A 20,586-nucleotide genomic window follows, 5' to 3' on the forward strand; every position below is an offset into this window, starting at 1 on the left:
CAGTCAGCTGAGGGCCGGCCCGGCGGCGCGCGCCCCCGGTGCTGATGCGGCGGGGCGGCGCGCGCCCATTGGCCCGCGCGGCGGGGCGAGCGGCCGCGTGACGTCACGCGCGCTATAAAACTCCGCCGGGCGTTTAAACTCCTCGGCCGGGGAACCTTTAAAACACCCTCCGTCTCTTTGCTGTAGCTTTGGCGCCGAGGTTTGTTTGGTTTTTTTTTTTTTTTTTGTTTGTTTGTTTGGTTCTTTTTTCCTCTCTCTCTCTCCCCCCCCCCCCCCTTTTTTTTTTTTTAACTATTCCTGTCGTTCTCGTGGTTCCGGCACCGACTTTGATTGTTGCTCCTCGGCTCCGCGGCCTCTCCGCCCTCCCCGATGAGCCTCGCGCCTCGCCCCGCGCTTTGCACGAGGAAGCCCAGAGGAAAAGCGCCGTGAAGTGTTAAAAATAACAAAACAACACAACAACAACAACAAATCTCCTCGCGACAGCCCCGGCTCACACTTCCAGCTGCAGTTTGCGGGCTGCGAGAGGGGAGGGAGAGAGGAGGAGAGGAAAAAAAAAAAAAAAAACAGAAAAGAGAGAGGAGGAAAAAAAAAAAAAAAAGCCCTTTATGCGAAAGGCGAATAGCGAGAGCCCCTCGCTCTGATGCATCAGCGGAGACTCTGCGAAGGGTAACGCGGAGCGGGAGCGAGCGCGGCGACCGGCGCGGAGCGGAGCTCGCCCAGCAGCCAAACTGGCTCACCCGGCGGCCACGCAGAGCAGCCCGCTGGCTCCCGGCGCCCACCCCTTCTGGAGGACTGTCGGCAGCAAGAGGATGGCATCGGAACTGGCGATGAGCGGCTCCGACCTGCCCACCAGTCCCCTGGCCATGGAATATGTTAATGACTTCGATCTGATGAAGTTCGAAGTGAAAAAGGAGCCGGTGGAGACCGACCGCATCATCAGCCAGTGCGGCCGCCTGATCGCCGGGGGCTCGCTCTCCTCCACGCCGATGAGCACGCCCTGCAGCTCCGTGCCCCCGTCCCCCAGCTTCTCGGCGCCCAGCCCCGGCTCCGGCTCCGACCAGAAGACGCACCTGGAAGACTACTACTGGATGACGGGCTACCCGCAGCAGCTCAACCCGGAGGCGCTGGGCTTCAGCCCCGAGGACGCGGTGGAGGCGCTGATCAGCAGCGGCCACCCGCCGCTGCCCGCCGCCTTCGATGGCTTTGCTAGAGGGCAGCAGCTGCCCGGCGCCGCCGCGGGCTCCGCGCCGCCCGACGAGATGGGCTCGGCGGCCGCCGTGGTGTCGGCGGTGATCGCGGCGGCGGCGGCGCAGGGCGCGCCCCATTACCACCACCACCACCACCACCCCGCGCACCCGCACGGCCCCGCGCCCGGCGCCGCGGCCCCCGGCGGCGGCTCCGCGGGCGGCGGCGGCGGCGGAGGAGGAGGAGGAGGCGGCGGCGGCGGCGGCGGCTCGGCGGGGCTGCACCACCCGCACCACGGCGGCGGCGGGGGGCTGCACTTCGACGAGCGGTTCTCGGACGAGCAGCTGGTGACCATGTCGGTGCGGGAGCTGAACCGGCAGCTGCGGGGCGTCAGCAAGGAAGAGGTGATCCGGCTGAAGCAGAAGAGGAGGACCCTCAAAAACAGGGGCTATGCCCAGTCCTGCCGCTTCAAGAGGGTCCAGCAGCGGCACGTCCTGGAGTCGGAGAAGAACCAGCTGCTGCAGCAAGTGGAGCACCTAAAGCAGGAGATCTCCAGGCTGGTCCGGGAGAGGGACGCCTACAAGGAAAAGTACGAGAAGCTGGTCAGCAACGGCTTCAGAGAAAACGGATCCAGCAGCGACAACCCCTCCTCTCCAGAGTTTTTCATGTGAGTTCCCACCGCCCCGCCGCCTTCCCGAGTCCTCCCGGCGCTCCCGCCGCGGCGCCCTGCGGGTTGCTTGGGGTTCTTTTTTTTTTTTCCCTTTTTAAGGTGGGCTGGCTCCGCGTTGGCCGCCCTAAAGTTCTCCATGAGTTTCTTTTCTGTTTATTATTATTATTTTTTATTTCGTGGGGGCTTTGCTGTTGTGGTTTTGTTTTTTTTTTTCTTTTTGTTGTTGGGTTTTTTTTTTCTAAATCTAAAAGCTCCAACTCGCCACCAACTCAGTTCTTCACGTGAAGCTTCTCTAAAACCTGCCATCCACATCCTAGATAGAGATATTTTTAAGTTCAGGAGGTTTTTTTTTTTTTCTTTTGAGCTTGCTGTGTCCAAAAAAAAAAAAAAGTCAGATTTTTTTTTCTATCCTGAGTTCTTCAGATGAGATTTGAGCTTTGCAAAGAGAAAAATAAAATAAAAAAAATACAAAAAAAACCCCAAAACAGAAAAAAATACAAAAACAATGTGAAATTTTTAGACTCCAGCTTGCTGAGTTCCATCAGTTTTTAGCGTTGTTGTGCGAAACTAGAGATAAGCGTAGCTCAACCTGCCAGAATCCAGCCTGCATCAGCCTTCCTGTGTCCATGTGAGTTTTGGCCTTAATCCGCCAAACGTGAGACTTTAGTCTGCCATTAGAATCCCATTCTCATCTCATGCATTACGCTTGCTATTTTGTCTTAGCAACGATGAACTATAACTGTTTCGAAAGACTATGAAAAAGAGACATTATATTAATAAAAAACCCTGCATGCTGGTCATGTACGGTATAATTATTTTTTTTTTCTTTTGCTTGGAAATGGACTTTTGGAGACTATTATGGCATGGCATTCATCCTTTTGTTTTATTGCCTCATCACTTTTTTGGGTTGAAAGCAAAAAAGTGCAACCTTTGATCTTCCTCCTCTTCCTCCCCATTAAAGTTTGCATCTGATCTAAAACTGCTTTGAGTTTCTCAAAACTTCAAACTTCCTTTTAAATGCACTGAAGCATTCCCTCTCAAAACCCCTGCCAGAATGGAGTTTGATTGCCTAATGTGGCAAGTAAATAAATAAATAAATAAATAAATAAATATAAAAGAAAACCACAGAAAGAACTTTGGAAAGTTGTTCAAAAACAAAATTGACATCCCGCTCGGGGTTGGGGGGGGGGATGGGGGGACGGGACATTGAACCCATGCTGTTGGCTAAAACAGTCTAAAACTTAATTTTAAGTGATCTGCCCCATATTTTTTTTTCCTTTTGCATTTGGTCATTGTCAAATGTGGAATGCTCTGGGTTCCTAGTCTCTAATTTAATTCTAGTTTCTGTCATCTGTTAGCCCAGTTCAAATGTATGCTACAGATAAAGGAATGTTATAGATAAATTCGAAAGAGTTAGGTCTGTTTAGATGTAGATTTTTTTTTTTTTAAAGATTGATGCACTAAATTGTTTACTGTCGTGATGTAAAGGGGGGTAGAATTTGCAACGGGACTGTTTTAAAAGGTAGTTTATGCAGCATGTGCTTGCAATTTCAATATAAGTTGGGTATATGTAGTCCTTGCTATACCACTGACTGTATTTGAAAACCAAAGTATTACAAGGGGGAAGCACCCCTGTTTATACCTAGAGGGGTATTTTACATTCAAAATGTATGGGTTGTTTTTTTTTTTCCTCAAAATTGAAGTATTTGGGACTGAATTGCACTAAGATATAACCTGCAAGCATATAATACAAAAAAAAAAAAAAAGAAATGACGAACCTGTTTAGAACGCTAATACCATTTATGCAGTTATAAAGATGGCATTACTGCACAGTTTTAAAATGATGCAGATTTTTTTACAGTTGTATTGTGGTGCAGAACTGGATTTTCTGTAACTTCAAAAATTCCACACTTTTAAAGGCAATAATCAGTAAATTTTATTTTCAGGGACTGATATCCTGTCTTTTAAAAAAAAAATGGAAAGTAAATCTTACCACAATAAATATAAAAAAATCTTGTCAGTTACTTTTTCTTTTACATATTTTGCTGTGCAAAATTGTTTTATATCTTGAGTTCCTAACTAACCACGTGTGATGTTCCTATGTGCTTTTCTTTCATTTTCGACTCTATGGTTATATCAAAAGAGAGAATAATCTACAATAATAAACTGCATTTTTTTGATTCCGTACTCAGTTTCTTAGTCCGTAGTGTATAGTTCGTAACTCCGAGGGCAGCCCTGGCCAAGGGGCGATGCTGGTGCGAGAGCCGGACTTCATAAATCCATGAGGGAGAAGGGAAAGGATAGCATCGTGTAAGACGGGAAATTGCCACCTGCTAGAAATGAAGTTCTCTTCAGGTAGATGAAAAACGGGAGCTTTCAGGTGCTGCCTCTCAGTTCTCATCATTGCCTGAGCGCAGTGGCAGGGACTCAGATCACCCAGCCAGGGCTAGGAGATACCTGAGGAGGGGGCAGCTCAAAAACCCGACAACATGCTCCAGCCCTATAGTCTTATGGTTTAATGATGGAGCGAGGGGAATGGACAGGCTTCCCATCCTCTCTCCATCCGATCCCGGCACAGCATGCCTGTCTCTAGTCCGAGGTGACACTGCGTCAGGCTCGGCTGTCAGGGAGCCACTTAATGCTGATCCGAAGAGTTCTTGCCATTGGGGTCCATGCTCCCTCCTTTTTGTCTTTTCTTTGCTTTTTGCCCCATCTTCTTTCGTTTGCCTTGTGGTTTTCTTTCTTTTTTTTTTTTTGTTTTATTTATTTTTTTTTTTGCTGCAGGCCTTAGAAAGCTCAGAGCAAGCGGAGGAGCTGAGGAAAAACAGAGTCCAAGGGCTGCCTCCAACTTTAGAGAGTCACTTGTCCTATGCAACCAACCCCAGGGTTAACGCGCGAGATGTGTTCAGGTCTCTGAGCCCCTATTCGCTGCTGTTCTCCATCACAAGGGGCATTTTGGCTGCAAAAGCCTCCACAAACCCTTGGCCCAGGTCCGTTTGCAGAGTCCTCTCCCGCCCTTTGAGTGGGATTATCTGCCCAATTTGTTCCAGAGGTTGAGGCCTCTCCGAAGGGTGCTCAGCCACTCCACGACGGGGGCTTTATCTCCAGACCCAGGCCCATAAACCCCAGCACTATTTTTTTATTCCTTTATTTTTTTCCCCCTCCCGCTGTTAGTGCTGTTCCTTCCCAGCTGTAAGGTCACCCTCTTCGGGTGCTGGTGGCACCGAGAGGAGAGGACCTGTTGCCATTCCTCTGCCGCTGGGTCCAGTCCACGGCTCGGACCCCATCCCGCGCTGTGTGCTGGGGTCAGGATGCGGCCCTGAGCCCCTCCGCAGCCACCAGCACCCAGGAGAGCTGCTGGAGGTCACCCTGCTCCTGCAGAGGTCCCCGTGGAGGGAATGGACATCCAGCCCTGCTGTGGGTGCCGGTGCCTGTGGTCCAGATGCCGTGCCTCACCCCTCCCCAGTGCTGAGGCACCAACCTGCCCTTTGGCATCTGACCTGCTGTTGCACCGGGGTTTGAGTAATGGTTCAAGCTCCAGATTCTGGTTAATTCGAGCTCCATTTGCTGGTTAATGTGTAATCTGTGGGTAAACTGGTTACCATTGGCGGAGCAGAGAATTATCTCCTCTCATAAAGACAGGCCTGCTCTGTGTTTCTTCTCCCAGCTCCCTTGCCCTGGCTGAGCCTTTGCTGATGGCCACGTTTGTTGGCAGGAGGTCACCCCTGCCGAGCAGGCCCAGAGGAGCCCTTGTGCTTGGGAAGCGACACAGCCTCTCCTCTGCAAAGTCCCCTCGAAGGTGGCACCGGAACCTCAAGGGAGAGCGTAGCCCTAAGGGCACGGAGCAGGACCCACGTCTGGTCCAGCCTCATCCCCGTGCGCCTCTCCTGCTCCAGGTTTCTTTGCAGGCAAAGTTAGGAGTAGGCACTAGGATTTTAAAAGTAGTGTGAATCGGCTGAGTAGTGCAGTGCGAGGGGAGCACGGCTGCCTCCCTCAATTGTCTTCTTTCCCAGAGGGCAAAATACCCACCCTCTTGGAACAGTGATAGGAGAAATCCTTCCTAGATGCAAAAGGGAAAATTCCCATCACACACCTAACCTGAGAGATGAAACGGGCTCTCTCCGAGGCTGGCATCATTCTTACACATTGCAATTGCGCTTTGCAAACAAAAAAAATACGCTGCCTTCCTTGGGCTGCACTTGAATTTCAGCCTGAAGCACGGGGGCTGCCCCAGCTCGGGGGGAGGGGGGTGATGGCAAATAGATGCAGGTTTTCATGTTCCCTACAGTGAAATGATTGTTGGGGTTCTCTGTATGAGATACTGGCAGGGGAGTGCCCACCTTTGCTGTAGCACTGCTTGCTGAGGACTAATTGGAACTGCTCTGCTCTGAATAACCTCCGTCCGTTAATCACCCCATGCTTGGCTCTGGCCTTCATCCTGCTCCCCATGAGCTCCGAGGTACGGGAATTTCAAAGGGGAGCAGGATCCCACTGCCCTTGTGCGAGTACCTCTCCAGCTGAAGCAGGGGGAATGCTGCCCACGCCGGACTGTTGTGTCCAAAGGTGTGCGTGGTCTTCATTTCCTCATCACTAACAATATCCTAGTGCTCTGTAGTCCTAGAGCACTTTCTCGTTTATTAACAACATTACAAAGAACTTTGATGTGACCGGTGCTGGGAGACAGGTGGACGGAGAGTGGCTGGGAAATGGTGTGCACAGAGGCTCAGCCCCCTTCTCCCCAGGACACCTCTCAGCCTTTTTTATTCACACCCCCCCCCTAAAATGAAACATAACCCCTCAGCCCAACCTCCGGGCTCATACTGAGCAGAGGCTAAGGGTATTTTTGCGTTTGTGCTGCAGCGTTTTCCCTCCTGAAGAAATGCTACCCCAGACTTCTTCCTAAAGAAAAGAGGGGAGAAGGGAGGGAAATATCCCGGTCACACCCGTGTATATTTATTTCTTGGACAATTTCTCGCTTGTTTGCAAACGGAGCGGTGAGAGCTCCTGTTTATTAGAAAGCCTTTTTCACCCTTTTAAAACAAAAACGCCTGCTCTGAATCAAAATGCCACTTGAAAACTGCCCCCACATGAAACAGGGCAGCACATTTTTCGTTTAAAAAATGAACTTTCCCAGCTCTTTTTTTCCTTTCCCTTGCAAAAGCCTTTGCACAGCTGTTTCCTCCCCCTCCCTCTGCGTGCTGTGTAGGAAGTTCTTGATCTAGAATCATTCATACTTTTAATACCAATTTCTATTTGACATAATATAGTAATATCAGATAGAGAGTGTGGCTGCTTCCTGGATTTAGGGAGGAAATGATGCATATATCAGAATTATCTGCTCAGATGCCAGAAGTACATCGGTGTCATTTCAGCATGTGCTGCATTGAAAGGAAATCCTCTATATTTATGATGCTGATCATCAGAGACGCTCAATGGCCCCACTGTTTCTGACACCTGTTCAGATGCCTGAATTTAAAATTTCACACAGAGAAAAAAAATAATAATCCTCCATACCTCCACGTTAGGAATTAAGATTTTTTAATCAACTTTGTTCCCTCCCTCTTTCCAAGTCGCTGGGTTGTGAGCGGCTGCCATGAGGCTTGGGCATTCCAGGGGTAGCTATGGAAAGTGGGATAGATTTTGTTTGCGCAACTGGGACAAAACCCAATCTTGCTTGTATACACACACACACACTTGAACTGTCTGTAGTCAAATGCTTCAGATATCTGTTTTAAGCACAAGTCTCAGTGTGAATAATGTGGGGTAGCACACACCGGGCCGTGGCAGAGGTGAGCGGCTGCTGGAAGGATTCGTCTTTTCAAGAGGGAGCTGAGCACTCAGGCTCTTCCCACTTTTAAGGCCCGTCTAATGAATTTTTTCTGGCACAGCAGGTACAAATCAATAGATTAAAATACTGTACCCTCTGCCGCGCCTGATTCTCGACTGCTTGAAATTGTGGGGGAGGACTGAGAATAACATTTGTCACTTACTGAGGGCTGGGTGCATTCAGATTTGTGAGCTCAAAGCCGACACGAAGCAAAAATAGCCCAGGATGTGACTTAACTTTTCAAGTGAAAAGCAAAAAGCCAGGGATCAGCGGGGCTGCAGCTGGCGGAGCGGCAGATACGCAGCTCCCACTATCTCCCACCGTATCGGGTTGACCCGGCACAGTGCGATAGCGTCTCTGTGCCCCTGATGCAAGCTGCCCATATCTTACGCTCTCTGAAATGATAATTTGCTTTCACTGTTTCTGTACCCACTTTCCTGCCCCCCCTCAGAAGCCTGACTTTTAAACCAGTGCCGCTACCGAGCAGCAGCGAAGCGTGCAGGCCTGCAGCTGTGATGCAGCAAGTTACGGGTGTGGACGTTGCCCTGCCTCGCTCATTGCTTGGGTTTGAGGCCCTGTGGACATGGGGACATGGTTTCCTGTCTTTTTTAAAATTTTATCTATCTATCTATCTATTTATTTATTTATTTATATGCCTCTCTCTAAGTTGTGGTTCATGGAGGAAATCAAAACCGGAGCAGAACTTTGCTGCAAGTGGCGTTTCTGCACCACACAACAAAAAGTACAGATCGAGCAGTGTCCTCAAGGTCCCAGCGGGGTAGGGAATGGAGGGTCGCTGGATGCCGCTCCCAAATGACAAGTGCATCCTCCAGCCTGGCATCTTGTTACACCGTGGGGCTGTGGTTCAACTGGAGCATCCTCAGGGGCTGCTGGGGACACGTTTGCAGCCACCTCAGCTGGAGGACGCTGGAAAGAATTTTAACCCCCAGGCTGAAAAGAGCTGGGGGCAGGGGGAGGGAGGGGACCCCAGGGCTCACCGCACCCCGGGCTGGGGGGGAAGGCGACAGGGACCGAGCGAATCAGGACAGACTGGGAGGGCTGGGGGCAGCAGGTTTGTTTGTTTGTTTGCCTGTCTGATTGTTTCTAAATTCAATTCCTGGAACATAAGGGCAGTTTGTGCCCACCTAAAGGATCCGTCCCTGCATCCAAAGCTTAGCTCCGTGTGTCACCCGGGCGGCTTCAGCGGACTGACCTCTCCTCTCCTCTCCTCTCCTCTCCTCTCCTCTCCTCTCCTCTCCTCTCCTCTCCTCTCCTCTCCTCTCCTCTCCTCTCCTCTCCTCTCCTCTCCTCTCCTCTCCTCTCCTCTCCTCTCCTCTCCTCTCCCTCTCCTCTCCCTCTCCTCTCCCTCTCCTCTCCCTCTCCTCTCCCTCTCCTCTCCCTCTCCTCTCCCTCTCCTCTCCCTCTCCTCTCCCTCTCCTCTCCCTCTCCTCTCCCTCTCCTCTCCCTCTCCTCTCCCTCTCCTCTCCCTCTCCTCTCCCTCTCCTCTCCCTCTCCTCTCCCTCTTCCTCTTTTCATTTCTCTTTTTTTTATTGTTTCTCCCCTTACCTCCCTTTTCCCTCCCTTTTTCCTTTCCACCTGTGCTCTCACAGACTGATCTCAATCCCGCTGCAGCCTAAGGGAGCTCTTACATGACGTATTGTTCCGGGCCCTGAAATCTCTGCAGGGGTGAGGGGGGACGACAGGATTTACATTTCATGGGTTTTAAAGAACCTGCAGTACAGCAAACGGCACTTTCAGAGGCTGAGTTTCCCAAATATATGCAGATGTATCTCAGAGCGAGTTGTGTGACTGAGCTTAAAGCCCTTCGCTATAAGAAAGCAGGCAGATGCACTTTCCTGCAGCCTGAACTCCACTTCTCTGATTTTGAAGCAAAAAAAGTTCTTGCCAAGGCCATGACGGTGGGCTCTCACGATGATAAAATGGATAAAATGAGTTGCATTTTTTGGGCTCAGCTTCTAAAGCCGCGGTGTTCTCCACTGCAGACAGCCCCTACTCCTTCTAGCGCTCCGAGCCGTTGCAGTGGGACCTTGGTGACACTGAAAATGAGCCTGAAATTGAACCAAACCAGATCCAGTATTTTTTCTTTCTCTTCTTCCCCACCAAGAGTTTCCCCATTCCCTGATGAAGGCATTTTAATATGTAGGAATTGCTGCTGGAGCCCACACGGCGATGCAGTGTTTTGTGGTGTGGGATGAACAGATTTTCCTTTCTGTAGGGTTTCCTCCTGCAAAGTCACTGTCGAGGAGGAAATGCTGTAAGATTAAATATGGTTAAAATACTATATTCATGTCACACCAGATATGGTCTCCAGACTGTGCATAGTCTTTCAGCTTCTTTTATTGTGAAATTCTTTTAAAATAGCACAGTTTAGAGTAGAAAACTGATTGAAGTAGAACTCTGTTGCACCTACTCAGTTAGAGAAAATGAAGGGAAGTGATCAGCCTTCTTAAATTAATAAATTTGCTCAGTGTCTCTGGCTGCCTTCATGCTGTCTTACTTTCTTTGACTCTGCCCTTATTAATAAGCTAATAGTTAAACAGAGCTGCTAAATGAATCAACACACCTTGCTGGTGAGAGCGAGTTGGTGCCATCCTGGTTTGGGTCTCCTGTGCTGTGGCTGAACGGCGGTGGGTTTGGAGAAGGGACGGCAGAGGCTGTGCCTGCTAAGAGCAGGCTGACTGCATCACTTTCTGGATGCTCTCGGGTGTGAGGCTGGAGTCCCCATTCCTCCCAGCCCCGCGTGTTCGTAACAGGAAGGATCCAACGGTTGGCATGAGAGCAGAGGGCATCTTGAGGTGAATGGTAGACCCAAAGGTCTACAGGCACCCTTTGCTTTAAGAGATCCTGGGCCATGTGCCAAGGATTGCATTTAAGGAAGCACCATCCCCTTTCTCCAACAAACAAACAAACAAAGAAACAAAGAAACAAACAAAAAAGGAAACAAACAAACAAAAGGGAAGGTTGCTTTCGGCAGGTGGGGATGTTCCCCAGCTTGGGGTGGGATGGGGGAGAGGGACCTTTCAGCTGGCACCTAATGCACTTTTCAGGGCGGCAGAGCTATTTTGGAATCAAGACACTGAAAAAGCGCCTGTAGTTTGTCGTGCTTTTTTTGTACTCAAACTGATCAGACTTGGGGTTTCTCCTTGCTCTGATTATGCTATACGGTTACAAGGAATGGATGGAGCTGCAGCATTCCTGCAGGCGGTTTATAGAAAATATATAGATATGCCTGGGTATGCATACGTGGAGAGAGAAAGTGAACTATAAGGGACAATGAAATATCCATATTTAAGAAACGCAGAGTGACTCACTGACTGATCTCGCTGATTGTGCAAAGATTCGTTCTGTGTTGAATTTTTTTTAAATTAGATTTTAAATACGTGTTGACAGACTGAATTTGTGGGAGTAACTGCGGGGAGAAACGACAGCGCTGCTTCTGTTATTAAACTACTGGCCAGGAAATAATGGAGTGTGTACAAAAATTGATTAGTATTTTGCCAATTACATTAGCGCAGCTAATAACAATCATTAAGAAGGAAATACAGGAAGCTGCGTGCTTTCAGGTCTTAGAAGCTGATATTCACCGGTGAGGCAAAATATATGTTTTCAAGGTAATTTGTCCATAAGTCTCCCATTATTAATGCAAAGTAAAGACTAAATGTGAGAGCTAGAAATGTTTCACTTCAGGTTGTGTTAATCTACTCACTGACTGTTAATAAACAGTGTGAGAGTCTTGTAAATGTTAGGATTCTATAGTGGCACGACAACATGCTTTACAATGTTAAAAATTCTTTTTAATAATGGTTTATTTTAATATATTTACTAATTTAGGTACCCAAGAGAATCATCTACAACAGTGATGTGAAAATCCCCATTACCTGAGGTCAAAAAAGAGAAGGTATGTTTTCGTTTTCCTCCATCATCTGACACATTTCACAGCGGGGACAGGAGGGGGGCTGGGGGGGGTGGTGGATTTTGCTGCTCAGCCAATGCCCTGTGGTCCAAGGGCATTTTCCTGGGCGCTAGGGTGAGGAGGGCTTTCAGGTGCTCGCAAGAAGCACTTGCAATGATGGAGCTTTGTACATGTGTCAGCAAGGCAGCTCTCCGTGTCCTACCGCTCAGTGTAATCCTTTGCAAATGTTTTCTTTCTTTGTCTTTAAATGTTCACATTCCGTCATCAGCTGTGGGGATTACAGATGGGTCTGCTGAAGATCCCCTCGGTTTGTGATGGAAATCATTGGTCTGGGTTAGACCACTCCTGTACTTACAAATTACATCGGAGTTTAATTCACAGCCCTGCTTTCCTCTGGAAATTCCTGTTCTTGCAGTCTGTCAACACTGACAGAAAACTGTGCTGCTAATGAAAATGAGGGAGTTCAACTCTCGTCCCTTCCCCTGCTCGACTCACACGGGGGCTTTTTTTTTTCCGTGGAATCTGATTTTTATTGACCTCAACTACAAAAAATGCTAAGTGGCTTCAATGACTGCCAAGGTTGCAATGACAGAGATTCCTGTGTACATTTTGTTACGAACCCTCCTCGTTCAGCTCAGACCATGCAGCCCACCGCACTGTGACCAAGTCATGAGCTATAATAAATCAGTTCTGGTTTATTTGCTTGTGGAATTAAGCTTTATTATTTTAAATTATTATTATTTATTATTTAAAATCTGTGTGAGAGTGGGGAAGATGTAGACTGCTCTGGAATCTGTGTTAAATAGCTGCAAGAGGAGTTTATGTTTGTGTCTGTGCTGCAGGAACAGGATTTGCCAGGAGCTCCAGAAGTGGGTTTTGTTTTGAGTCTGATGCTCCTCTTGCATCGCCCAGGGAGGGGTTCTGCCCACAACGCATTTTTTTCTCCTGTGTTCCACCACTGTCAATGAGAGGGAAACCGGACCACTTGGTTTTTGTGAGAGATTGGAGTGTAATGTGCTTTTTACAGGAGCAGAGCTAAGTTGTGATTCAGTTGAAGTGAATACATTAAGTGTGTATTTTCATTGCAAAGATCCAGCACATCTTCCATCACCTTGTTCCTAGTGAAACGATTCTAATTTCAATAATCTCATAGGAAAACTTCCATGGTTCCTATAATTTATACATGTGACTATTAGATTTATATACAGAACATTCTTGTTATCCATATAATAAAAAAGCCAAAGCTTTTCCCCTGATGGACAGTTGTGATCTCAGGACTCGCTTACCCTGCTTTTCTCTAGGACAATTCCTTATGCCTTCTTCCCAATATTTCATGGTTAAACTTCCCCATATCATAGAAAAGAAAAAACAAAACAAAACAAACCGGCAGCAAACTCCATTGCTTTTAAGCAAATAACTCTTAGGTCTCGGAAGAGTTAACGAACTTTATGGCAAGGTTCAGACAGCTCTGACCCCTATGGTAATATTTCATCTAAGGTTACTGTTGGGAGAGAAATCAAATTTCAGCTGTGAACGTGATTGACAGGTGAAAGTGAGAGAGAGAAAGACATCTGGTCAGATGGGGAATTTGGGAAGGAGAAGGACAATTCAGGGAAGTGTCTCTGTGATATTAGGAATAATAAGCTTAGATATGAAAAGTCCAGTACCCCGCACTCTCTGGAGGCAAACTTACTTGGTATTCATGGAGGTCAGCCGGTCGGGGGAATTCAGGACTCTGCGTTTCTGGCGGTGGGCAGTAGTCTCCGTGGTCCAGCTTCCCAACTTGACTCCTTTGAAGGAATTATGTTATTTCTGGCACACTTTTAGTGTTTTAAGGCAGTTCATTTTATGAGTGTGACTGGGATAGCTGGCGGTTTCTGGTTCAGAGGTTCTCACCACCCTGCTTCTGGTGGGGCAGGATTGCAGAGGTCGGTCGGTGGTGTCACTCCACGCACTCCGGCCTGGGGTCACTGCCAGCAGTTTTCAGAGTAAGCACTGCAGAATGACATTGATGTTTATGATACACACTGTTATACCAATAACAAAATTAGTAGCCGTTCCATAAAATACCTCCAAGGGTACTTTGTGGTATTTTACAAGTCAACTTTTTTTTTTTTGCAAGGGCCTTTTCCACCTCCTAGCAGCTCCAGCAAACATCCCTCGCAATATGTACAAAACCCAAGGCATATTTTACCCTACTGTAGAGTATTTTGTTTGGTGCAGAAGAGCTTTTCCACCTTCCGATGTCATAGAACCAATAGGAACAGAAAAATCCCTCTAATTGTTATAGAGCTGGGGTTGTCCAGCCTGGAGAAGAGATGGCTGCAGGCAGACCTTATAGTGGCCTTCCAGTGCTGAAAGGGGCTCCAGGAAAGCTGGGGAGGGACTTTTTTTAGCAAGGTCTGTTGTGGCAGGATAAGGAACAATTGCTTTTAACTAAGAAAGGGGAGATTTAGACTGGCTGTAAGGAAGAAATTTTTTACAATGAGGGTGGTGAGGCACTGGCACAGGTTGCGCTGGGAGGTGGGAGAGTCTCCATCTCTGGAAACATTCAAAGTCAGGTTGGATGGGGCTCTGAGAAACCTGATCTGGTTAAATATGTCCCTGCTCTTGCATGGAGGTTGGACTGGATGACCTGCAAAGGTCCCTGCCAACCCAAACCATGCTATGATTCTTACCCTGTCCTAATCAGCATCATGATGCTGGAAAGCACAATTTGATTCTGACATATAAAAAAACCCAAACAAAACAAACAAACAAAAAAAAAACAAACCAAAAAACCCAGGCTTTCTAGGTGTGAGGGGAAAATAATCTTATGTTTTTATCACTGTGTGTAACAATATTTCAGTTTCCAAAGAGGTTCTGAAGGACTTTTGCAGAGTTCCAAGGGCAGGATGGGGCAGCGATGGATGTTGGGATCTAAACTGCATCCTCCCTGCATCTCAGGTGAGAGGAAAGGGCCGAGGTGGACTCCTGGCATTGGTGAAGTCCTTTTTTTGCATTCCTGGGTCCTGCACTTTCACCACAAAGGGAATGGCTGGAGGGAGGGAGTGTCGTACCAATAAAAAGCACCATCTGAACTCACCGCACAGTAGCTGGGCTGTGAATTCCCTGGATGGATGTTCTTATTCAGGAGTAAGGGTGGATTTCCACCCCCACCCACCCTGTTACAGCTTAAGCTGCTTTCAAAATAAAATAAATTAACCAGGAAAATCCATTCTTACTGTGCTGCAGCATAGTTTACTACATAATTTCCCCATATGGATAAGTCCTAAAACTAAGGGGAGAATAAGGAGCAGTAAAGAACAGAAATATATTTTCTGTTCCCTTTCCTGTTTACCTCTAAGACCTTTCACACAGGGGAAATCAGGGCACTCTTAAAGTATACATTTACTTACTTTTCACTGCTATTCCTGCAGCCGCACATGCATTTTTAAAAGAGATTTGTGTTTTCTGCAAGACCTTTTGCATCCTCATACTGTTCACGTGTATTTTTGATGTGCAATCAAGTCTGGCTGTTGTTCGTGACATCATTTTTCTTTTCATGGCAACAGCCTGTGGTGTCAAACCGTTTAGCTTCACCATAAACTAGACCTCATCACCTACAGTTTATTCTCAGACCACACATCTGATAAAGTTGAAAATTAAAGTGAAGAAAGATGAAAACAATCAGATTTCTTAGTGTATGAGTGAGTTATTTTTAACTTTCCATTGTTGAATTAGCGTTCCCTTTAAAATGTCTTATTTTCTGAAGCTGATATCAAGATAACCTCCATGAAATATTATTGGCGACTTTCCCATTGCAGTCAATGGGAGCTTTGTACGTATTTTCAAGCAGATGTGCTGTATTAAGTCTAAATGAGAATCTTTTAGTTCAAATGGGATGCAATGTGTTATTCTTGATAAAAAAGAGGATAATAACCTCTCTCCCTTTTTTTTTTCTGTCCCCAAATGTATTTTGTACAATTTACAGGTCAGTTTATATAGGTAAAAAAAAATATTCCCAAGCATTTAAAAAAAAGCACAACTTTGCTCTGTCTCAGACACCTTTCTAGCTCATTCCTATGAATGTGAAATATGAAAACATATTGATGCTTTCTGAGCAAAGTCCATGTGATCCATGACAGCTTTTACTACCCCAAAATAAGAATAGAAGTATTTTTACCATCTCTTCTAGGTTTTCTAATCTGCGCCGCTTGCCAAATGATTCACTCTGTGCCCAAATACAGGAGACTGATAAGACAGGAAAAGTACTGATTTAACATCCCACATATAGAATTACTTCTCAGGCTTCCACACATAGAGCTGATGTTTAGAGAGGGAAGGAGCTGGTGCTGGGAGTTGCAGTCTGACTCACTTGTGAGACTTTGACCCAGATATTTGATTTGAGATTCAGCAAAATACTGAAGCACTTTAAACTTGTTATCTTGGGTTTCTTCTAAAGGTCTGTTCCCGTTGATCTCTTTATATCTCAGTTTACACAGTTATAAACCTAGATAATTAATTCTTACCTTCCAGGCTTTTGTGGGAGTTAAGAAATAGCTGTAATGTTCCTTGAAGCCCTTTAATGAAAGCTGGTGGATTGAAGTGCTTGTCGCTCACCTCAGCTCATACCCTGGGATGAGGAATCGTTGGTGTTGCCTGCGTCCCATGCACTGTTTCTGAAGAGATGAGAATTCAGTCTTCTGAGCATGCCAGGGCACGAGTACAAGGATGGGGTGCTTTGGGAGCTGGAAATGTTCTGAATTACACATAACGTAGCTTTACCTGGTTTTGAGTGAGCTGAAACGTGAGCAAACCCGTGGCTCAGTTATGTGCCCCATCTCTCTCTTAAACCCAATGTGTTCTTAATACCTATATGTGCACACATATACGTGGAACAACTCATGTGCCCCTGTAAGACACGTAGAGGTCACACTGTCCTTGTAATTCCTCCCTTTCCTGCCATTACCTTTATTTCCCAAGGTTTGAGCCATTATCATTCAGCAGTTGTGCAGCTTTCCTTTCCTTCCCCCCCCAAATTATTATTATTTCCCTCCTGCCTCCCACCCCTCCCGATCCATAATGGGATCCTAAGCTGTAAATTCGCTAACTGTAAAGATTTTGACTTGAAATGTTTTGAAAATGCTGTGGGGGGAAAAAAAAACCATGAACAACATGCTGTGAGGTGCTCCGGCGTTGCTCTTCTACGGGAAAGATAATAAAGATATTAGCACTCATATAATTTCAGATAGGAAATGAAACCAGACATGAAAGAAACACTAGCTCCAGCTGTTGAGTGGGAATCAAACTAGCTCTGGGAATTACAGGTACTGTCACCGGAGACAGCCCGACTTCTGAGAAATGACCTCAGGTGTAAGAGCTTGCTGTGGCCCCTTGCAGATATTAACACCTAATTAACAATCTGTGAGAGCGTCCTACATCTTAATCACCAATGAGGTGAGAATGACAATCGCGAGGAGGAGAAGGAGAAGGGAAATGGTAATTTTTCCTCTGCACGCACCATCTAATAATCATGGTTATTCAGATGCAGCTAAATGTGATTCCCTTTTAGTCATTTCTGTCTATGGGAAGGCACAGTAAGTTCATTTGCTAGCAGGTAGGCAGCGGAGGTGAGAATTGAATTGATCTGAGATATTCTGAAAAATTGACCCCGAGGTCATTCCTAGTTTAAATTGGGAAGTACGGCTGAGCTTCTGCCTTCCCTTTCTTCTCTCCCTGCTCCCTATTCCCCCTCTTTTAGTGTTTCCAGGCATGTTAGTCTGTACTGTGTAATTATTTAAACATACTCTGATGGTGGGGAACTTCATTCCCTCAAAGTTAATCAAAATAAAGAGAGCTTTTGTTAGTGGTGATAGGTAATTAAATAGCTGGCTCCGTGTTGTGTGCAGCATTGTGCTGGGTTATTGACATCCCGGAGCCAGGCTCCCCAGCCCTTCTGCGCAGAGACCAGCCCGCTGAAGTCATCGAGATGAAGGCCCAGGCTAAATTAAGGAAAGAGGGTGTGAAGCCATGGGAATGATTTATGAGGCCAGGCTAGGAGGGGAAGGAGCGTGTGGTGGTGTACCCTGTGCCTCCCAGAGGAAGGGCTGGGTCCGTGGGAAGGGGTGAATGTTTTAAAGAGGAGAAAGTCACTTGTGGCATTTCTCTGCTGTGCCTGTGATTTTCTGGCTGTTGTTTTAGACCACAACAGCTGAAAGTGTGGATGGGAACAAGCCACTTACCCAACTTTAACTTCTGTGTAAACACCTAGGCCAAATTCTGCTTGTGATTACCTGATGCAAATGGTCAGGAGCGTGGGGATGGAGGGGCTCTGGGCTTAGACCTGCGCCCGAGGGCTGGTGCCAGTGAAAAGCAAACAAGAAATAGCAGGCCAAATTTGTCAAAGCCAAGGCACTAGCTGCTTCCCTGCGCTCCGCGGTGGTGCTCCAGCTTGCCACTGTATCACCTGGGCAGGATCCAGTGGAGTTTTAGTGTATCGCCTTTAATGGATGCTTTTAGGTGCACTTCCAAACAGCTTTATGACACAGTTAAACGAGGGGCAGGCGGGGAGAAAGGAGTGAGGAATACGGGCACATGTACATCTTATAGACCTCGCTTTGCGTTGGCTGTACCTGCAGCTCTCCCCTGCCACGTGCAGTAACAATCTTTTTCCTTATCACTTGGACCCAAATTATATTCTAATAAGGAAAGAGTGGCAAAGCAAAGACAGCATTGCATTAACCATTCAGCTTCCATGGAAACTCCCATCGATTTCTTTCCGAATGATAAGAAATAATCAATATGTTTTCTGTTATACTCACTTCTTCGGCTCCTTTAGCTTTGCTTTCACATGTTGGCCTTGCAACTGAAAAGTATAACTTGACATCTTGCGTCTTCTCGGCTGAAAAGGTATTGGTTCCTGGACTTCATGTCAGCTGTACCCAGATCAAAGGCAAGGAACATAAAAGTTGACATATATTATTTATTTCATGGTTTACATCAATGATGTTTCTCTCTTTTTTGTTATTACTGCCGCTGTTTTGCCCATACTGTTGTGCTCAAAAGCATTTGTCCGCTACAGACAAATATTCATATTCATGTCATCCCTCGGCAGTTAACAATTGCCAGCTCACTTCAGCATTTGCCATGCAGCCAAAACTCCCATTGTTTTTGCAGGACTTTTGGGTGTGAGAAGAATGCAGGATCGGGCCCTTGGGTGGGAATGTCAGAGCCGGAGCCTTTCTCCCCCAGCCCCAGCAATGCACGGAGTCGGCTGGAGCAGCAGCCTTGGCGCTGGTGCTGGGGTGGGAGACGCTGCATTCTCTGCCTGCACTGAGATGCTGCAGAGGCCGGACAAATGTCAGGCTTTGAGGGGAGCACAAGTGCAAAGAACACCACCTTTTTTTCAGTTATTTGGTTTTTTTTCCTCTACCTTTCCTCATTTTCTTGCCTGCCTTTGGAGTTTTACATCAGTACTATAAGGTCTGGCTTACAACAGCAGCCAGAAAATCATCTGAGAGCAGTCAGAAATGTTACTCCGACCTATGCATCCCTCTGACCGCTCAGTTTAGTGTAAAACTTCCCTTCCCCCCCGCCTTTTTGTCAACAACTGTGGCAGGTTTTCCTTCCTGAGTTACTAAATCAGCTAAAACGCTGAGCCTGGCTTTGCCCCTACCCTCCCATGAGGTGTTTTTTTCTGCCATGGAAATAATAACGCTTGAGAAAGATCCTTGGGAATTTTTTTGTTGTTGTTTTCTTTTGTTTAGATTGGGTTTATTTTAAAGCTTGCTGACAATTGTCAAATGCTCTTTCTAGCAAAGAAGCGCTCAGAGGGCAGAGCCCGCTGTACCGCCGGCAGCAGCAATTTGCAGTTCTCCTTCCAGCTCCGGTGCCTGCGTGGCGCTTTACTATTTCTTTAACATTTAATTGGGATCAGGCAATCAAGTGTCTCCCAATTTTTTGCCTCTTCAGGCTGCAATAAAGCCACTTATAATTTATAATCAAAGTTTGGTGTCGTTAAACTAAACTGTAAAACTGACTTCAGGGTTTCAGTCGTAAAATAAATATGCGATAAATATTGCAATGGGGCTAGAGCAGCACAACGAACAACAGCACAGAGAATACATGTACACACACACACTTTTTTTTTTGTGTGTGTATACATTTAGTTCCAGAGGTAAGAAAGATCTAAATAATAGATAACTGGAATATATTCTTTCTTACTAGAATTGAAGCTGAGATAGATTTATAGCCCAAACAGTTATTTTAAATGCAAAATGAAGTGTTAATTTATTAAAGTCATTTATGCATCAACATTACTTTTATGTCTTTATTTATATTTTTTGGTGATATGGAGCAGTGTAACATTCAGCCTGGGTTTTTCTGTCTGTTGACTGTAGCGCTGCTTTGCTTGGATTTTTTTTCTAACAAGGCAGCTCATTTAGAAAGAAATGTTTATGTGAAGTGCTTGTCAGTTGGCATTTTTACTGGTGTGCTAACCCAAAGGTAAAATATAAAGGCACATCTTTTCCTTGCTGGCTTGTTGCTACTAGAAGGGTTCCTCCCTTGTTAGCTTGATAAATAATTTTACTAGCGGGAATCTGCTGAATTTTTATGCTTGCTGTCTATTTTCTGCTTGCTGCAAATAAATTCCAGCACTCGGAGGGCACTAAAACTCCAAACACATGGTATTTTCCCATTTTGTTGCTGGTTGCCTAAAATATTTATTTCATCTTGTTCTTTTAATTAAATCTTCTTTTTTCTAAAATGAAGGGTCGAGCCCAGATTGTACTTAATATAAGGTCTGGAGTTGAAATAACACATTATTGCAGGTAAACTGAATGGGTGGCGTTAAATCAGCCATCAGTCCAACTGTCTCCTGCTTTTCAGCTGAAGTACAAGGGTTATTTACTGACAGATCATCCATTTAAGCATTTCTTACAATTTATTCCATATTTTTAGTTTTCCCAGTCTGCAATCAAGACAGTT

General features: G+C 46.4%; 1 protein-coding gene across 2 annotated transcripts in view; it reads left to right on the top strand.

Annotated features, from left to right (window-relative positions):
• The first annotated feature begins 323 nt into the window (after positions 1–323).
• MAF (MAF bZIP transcription factor) overlaps positions 324–20,586 on the top strand; it is a 202,437-nt gene continuing 182,174 nt past the window's right edge. The window contains exons 1-2 of one of the 2 annotated variants that reach the window (XR_011338452.1): positions 324–1,852; positions 11,535–11,611. Coding sequence is in view for 1 of the 2 variants with exons in the window: in XM_069868335.1 (XP_069724436.1) it covers positions 810–1,852; positions 11,535–11,568 (1,077 nt within the window). In the remaining variant the exon portion in view is untranslated. The remainder of the gene's footprint in view (positions 1,853–11,534; positions 11,612–20,586) is intronic. The other variant, XM_069868335.1, reaches the window with a different exon arrangement.

The sequence above is a fragment of the Phaenicophaeus curvirostris genome, chromosome 14 (genome assembly GCF_032191515.1).
Source record: "Phaenicophaeus curvirostris isolate KB17595 chromosome 14, BPBGC_Pcur_1.0, whole genome shotgun sequence".
NCBI lineage: Eukaryota > Metazoa > Chordata > Aves > Cuculiformes > Cuculidae > Phaenicophaeus > Phaenicophaeus curvirostris.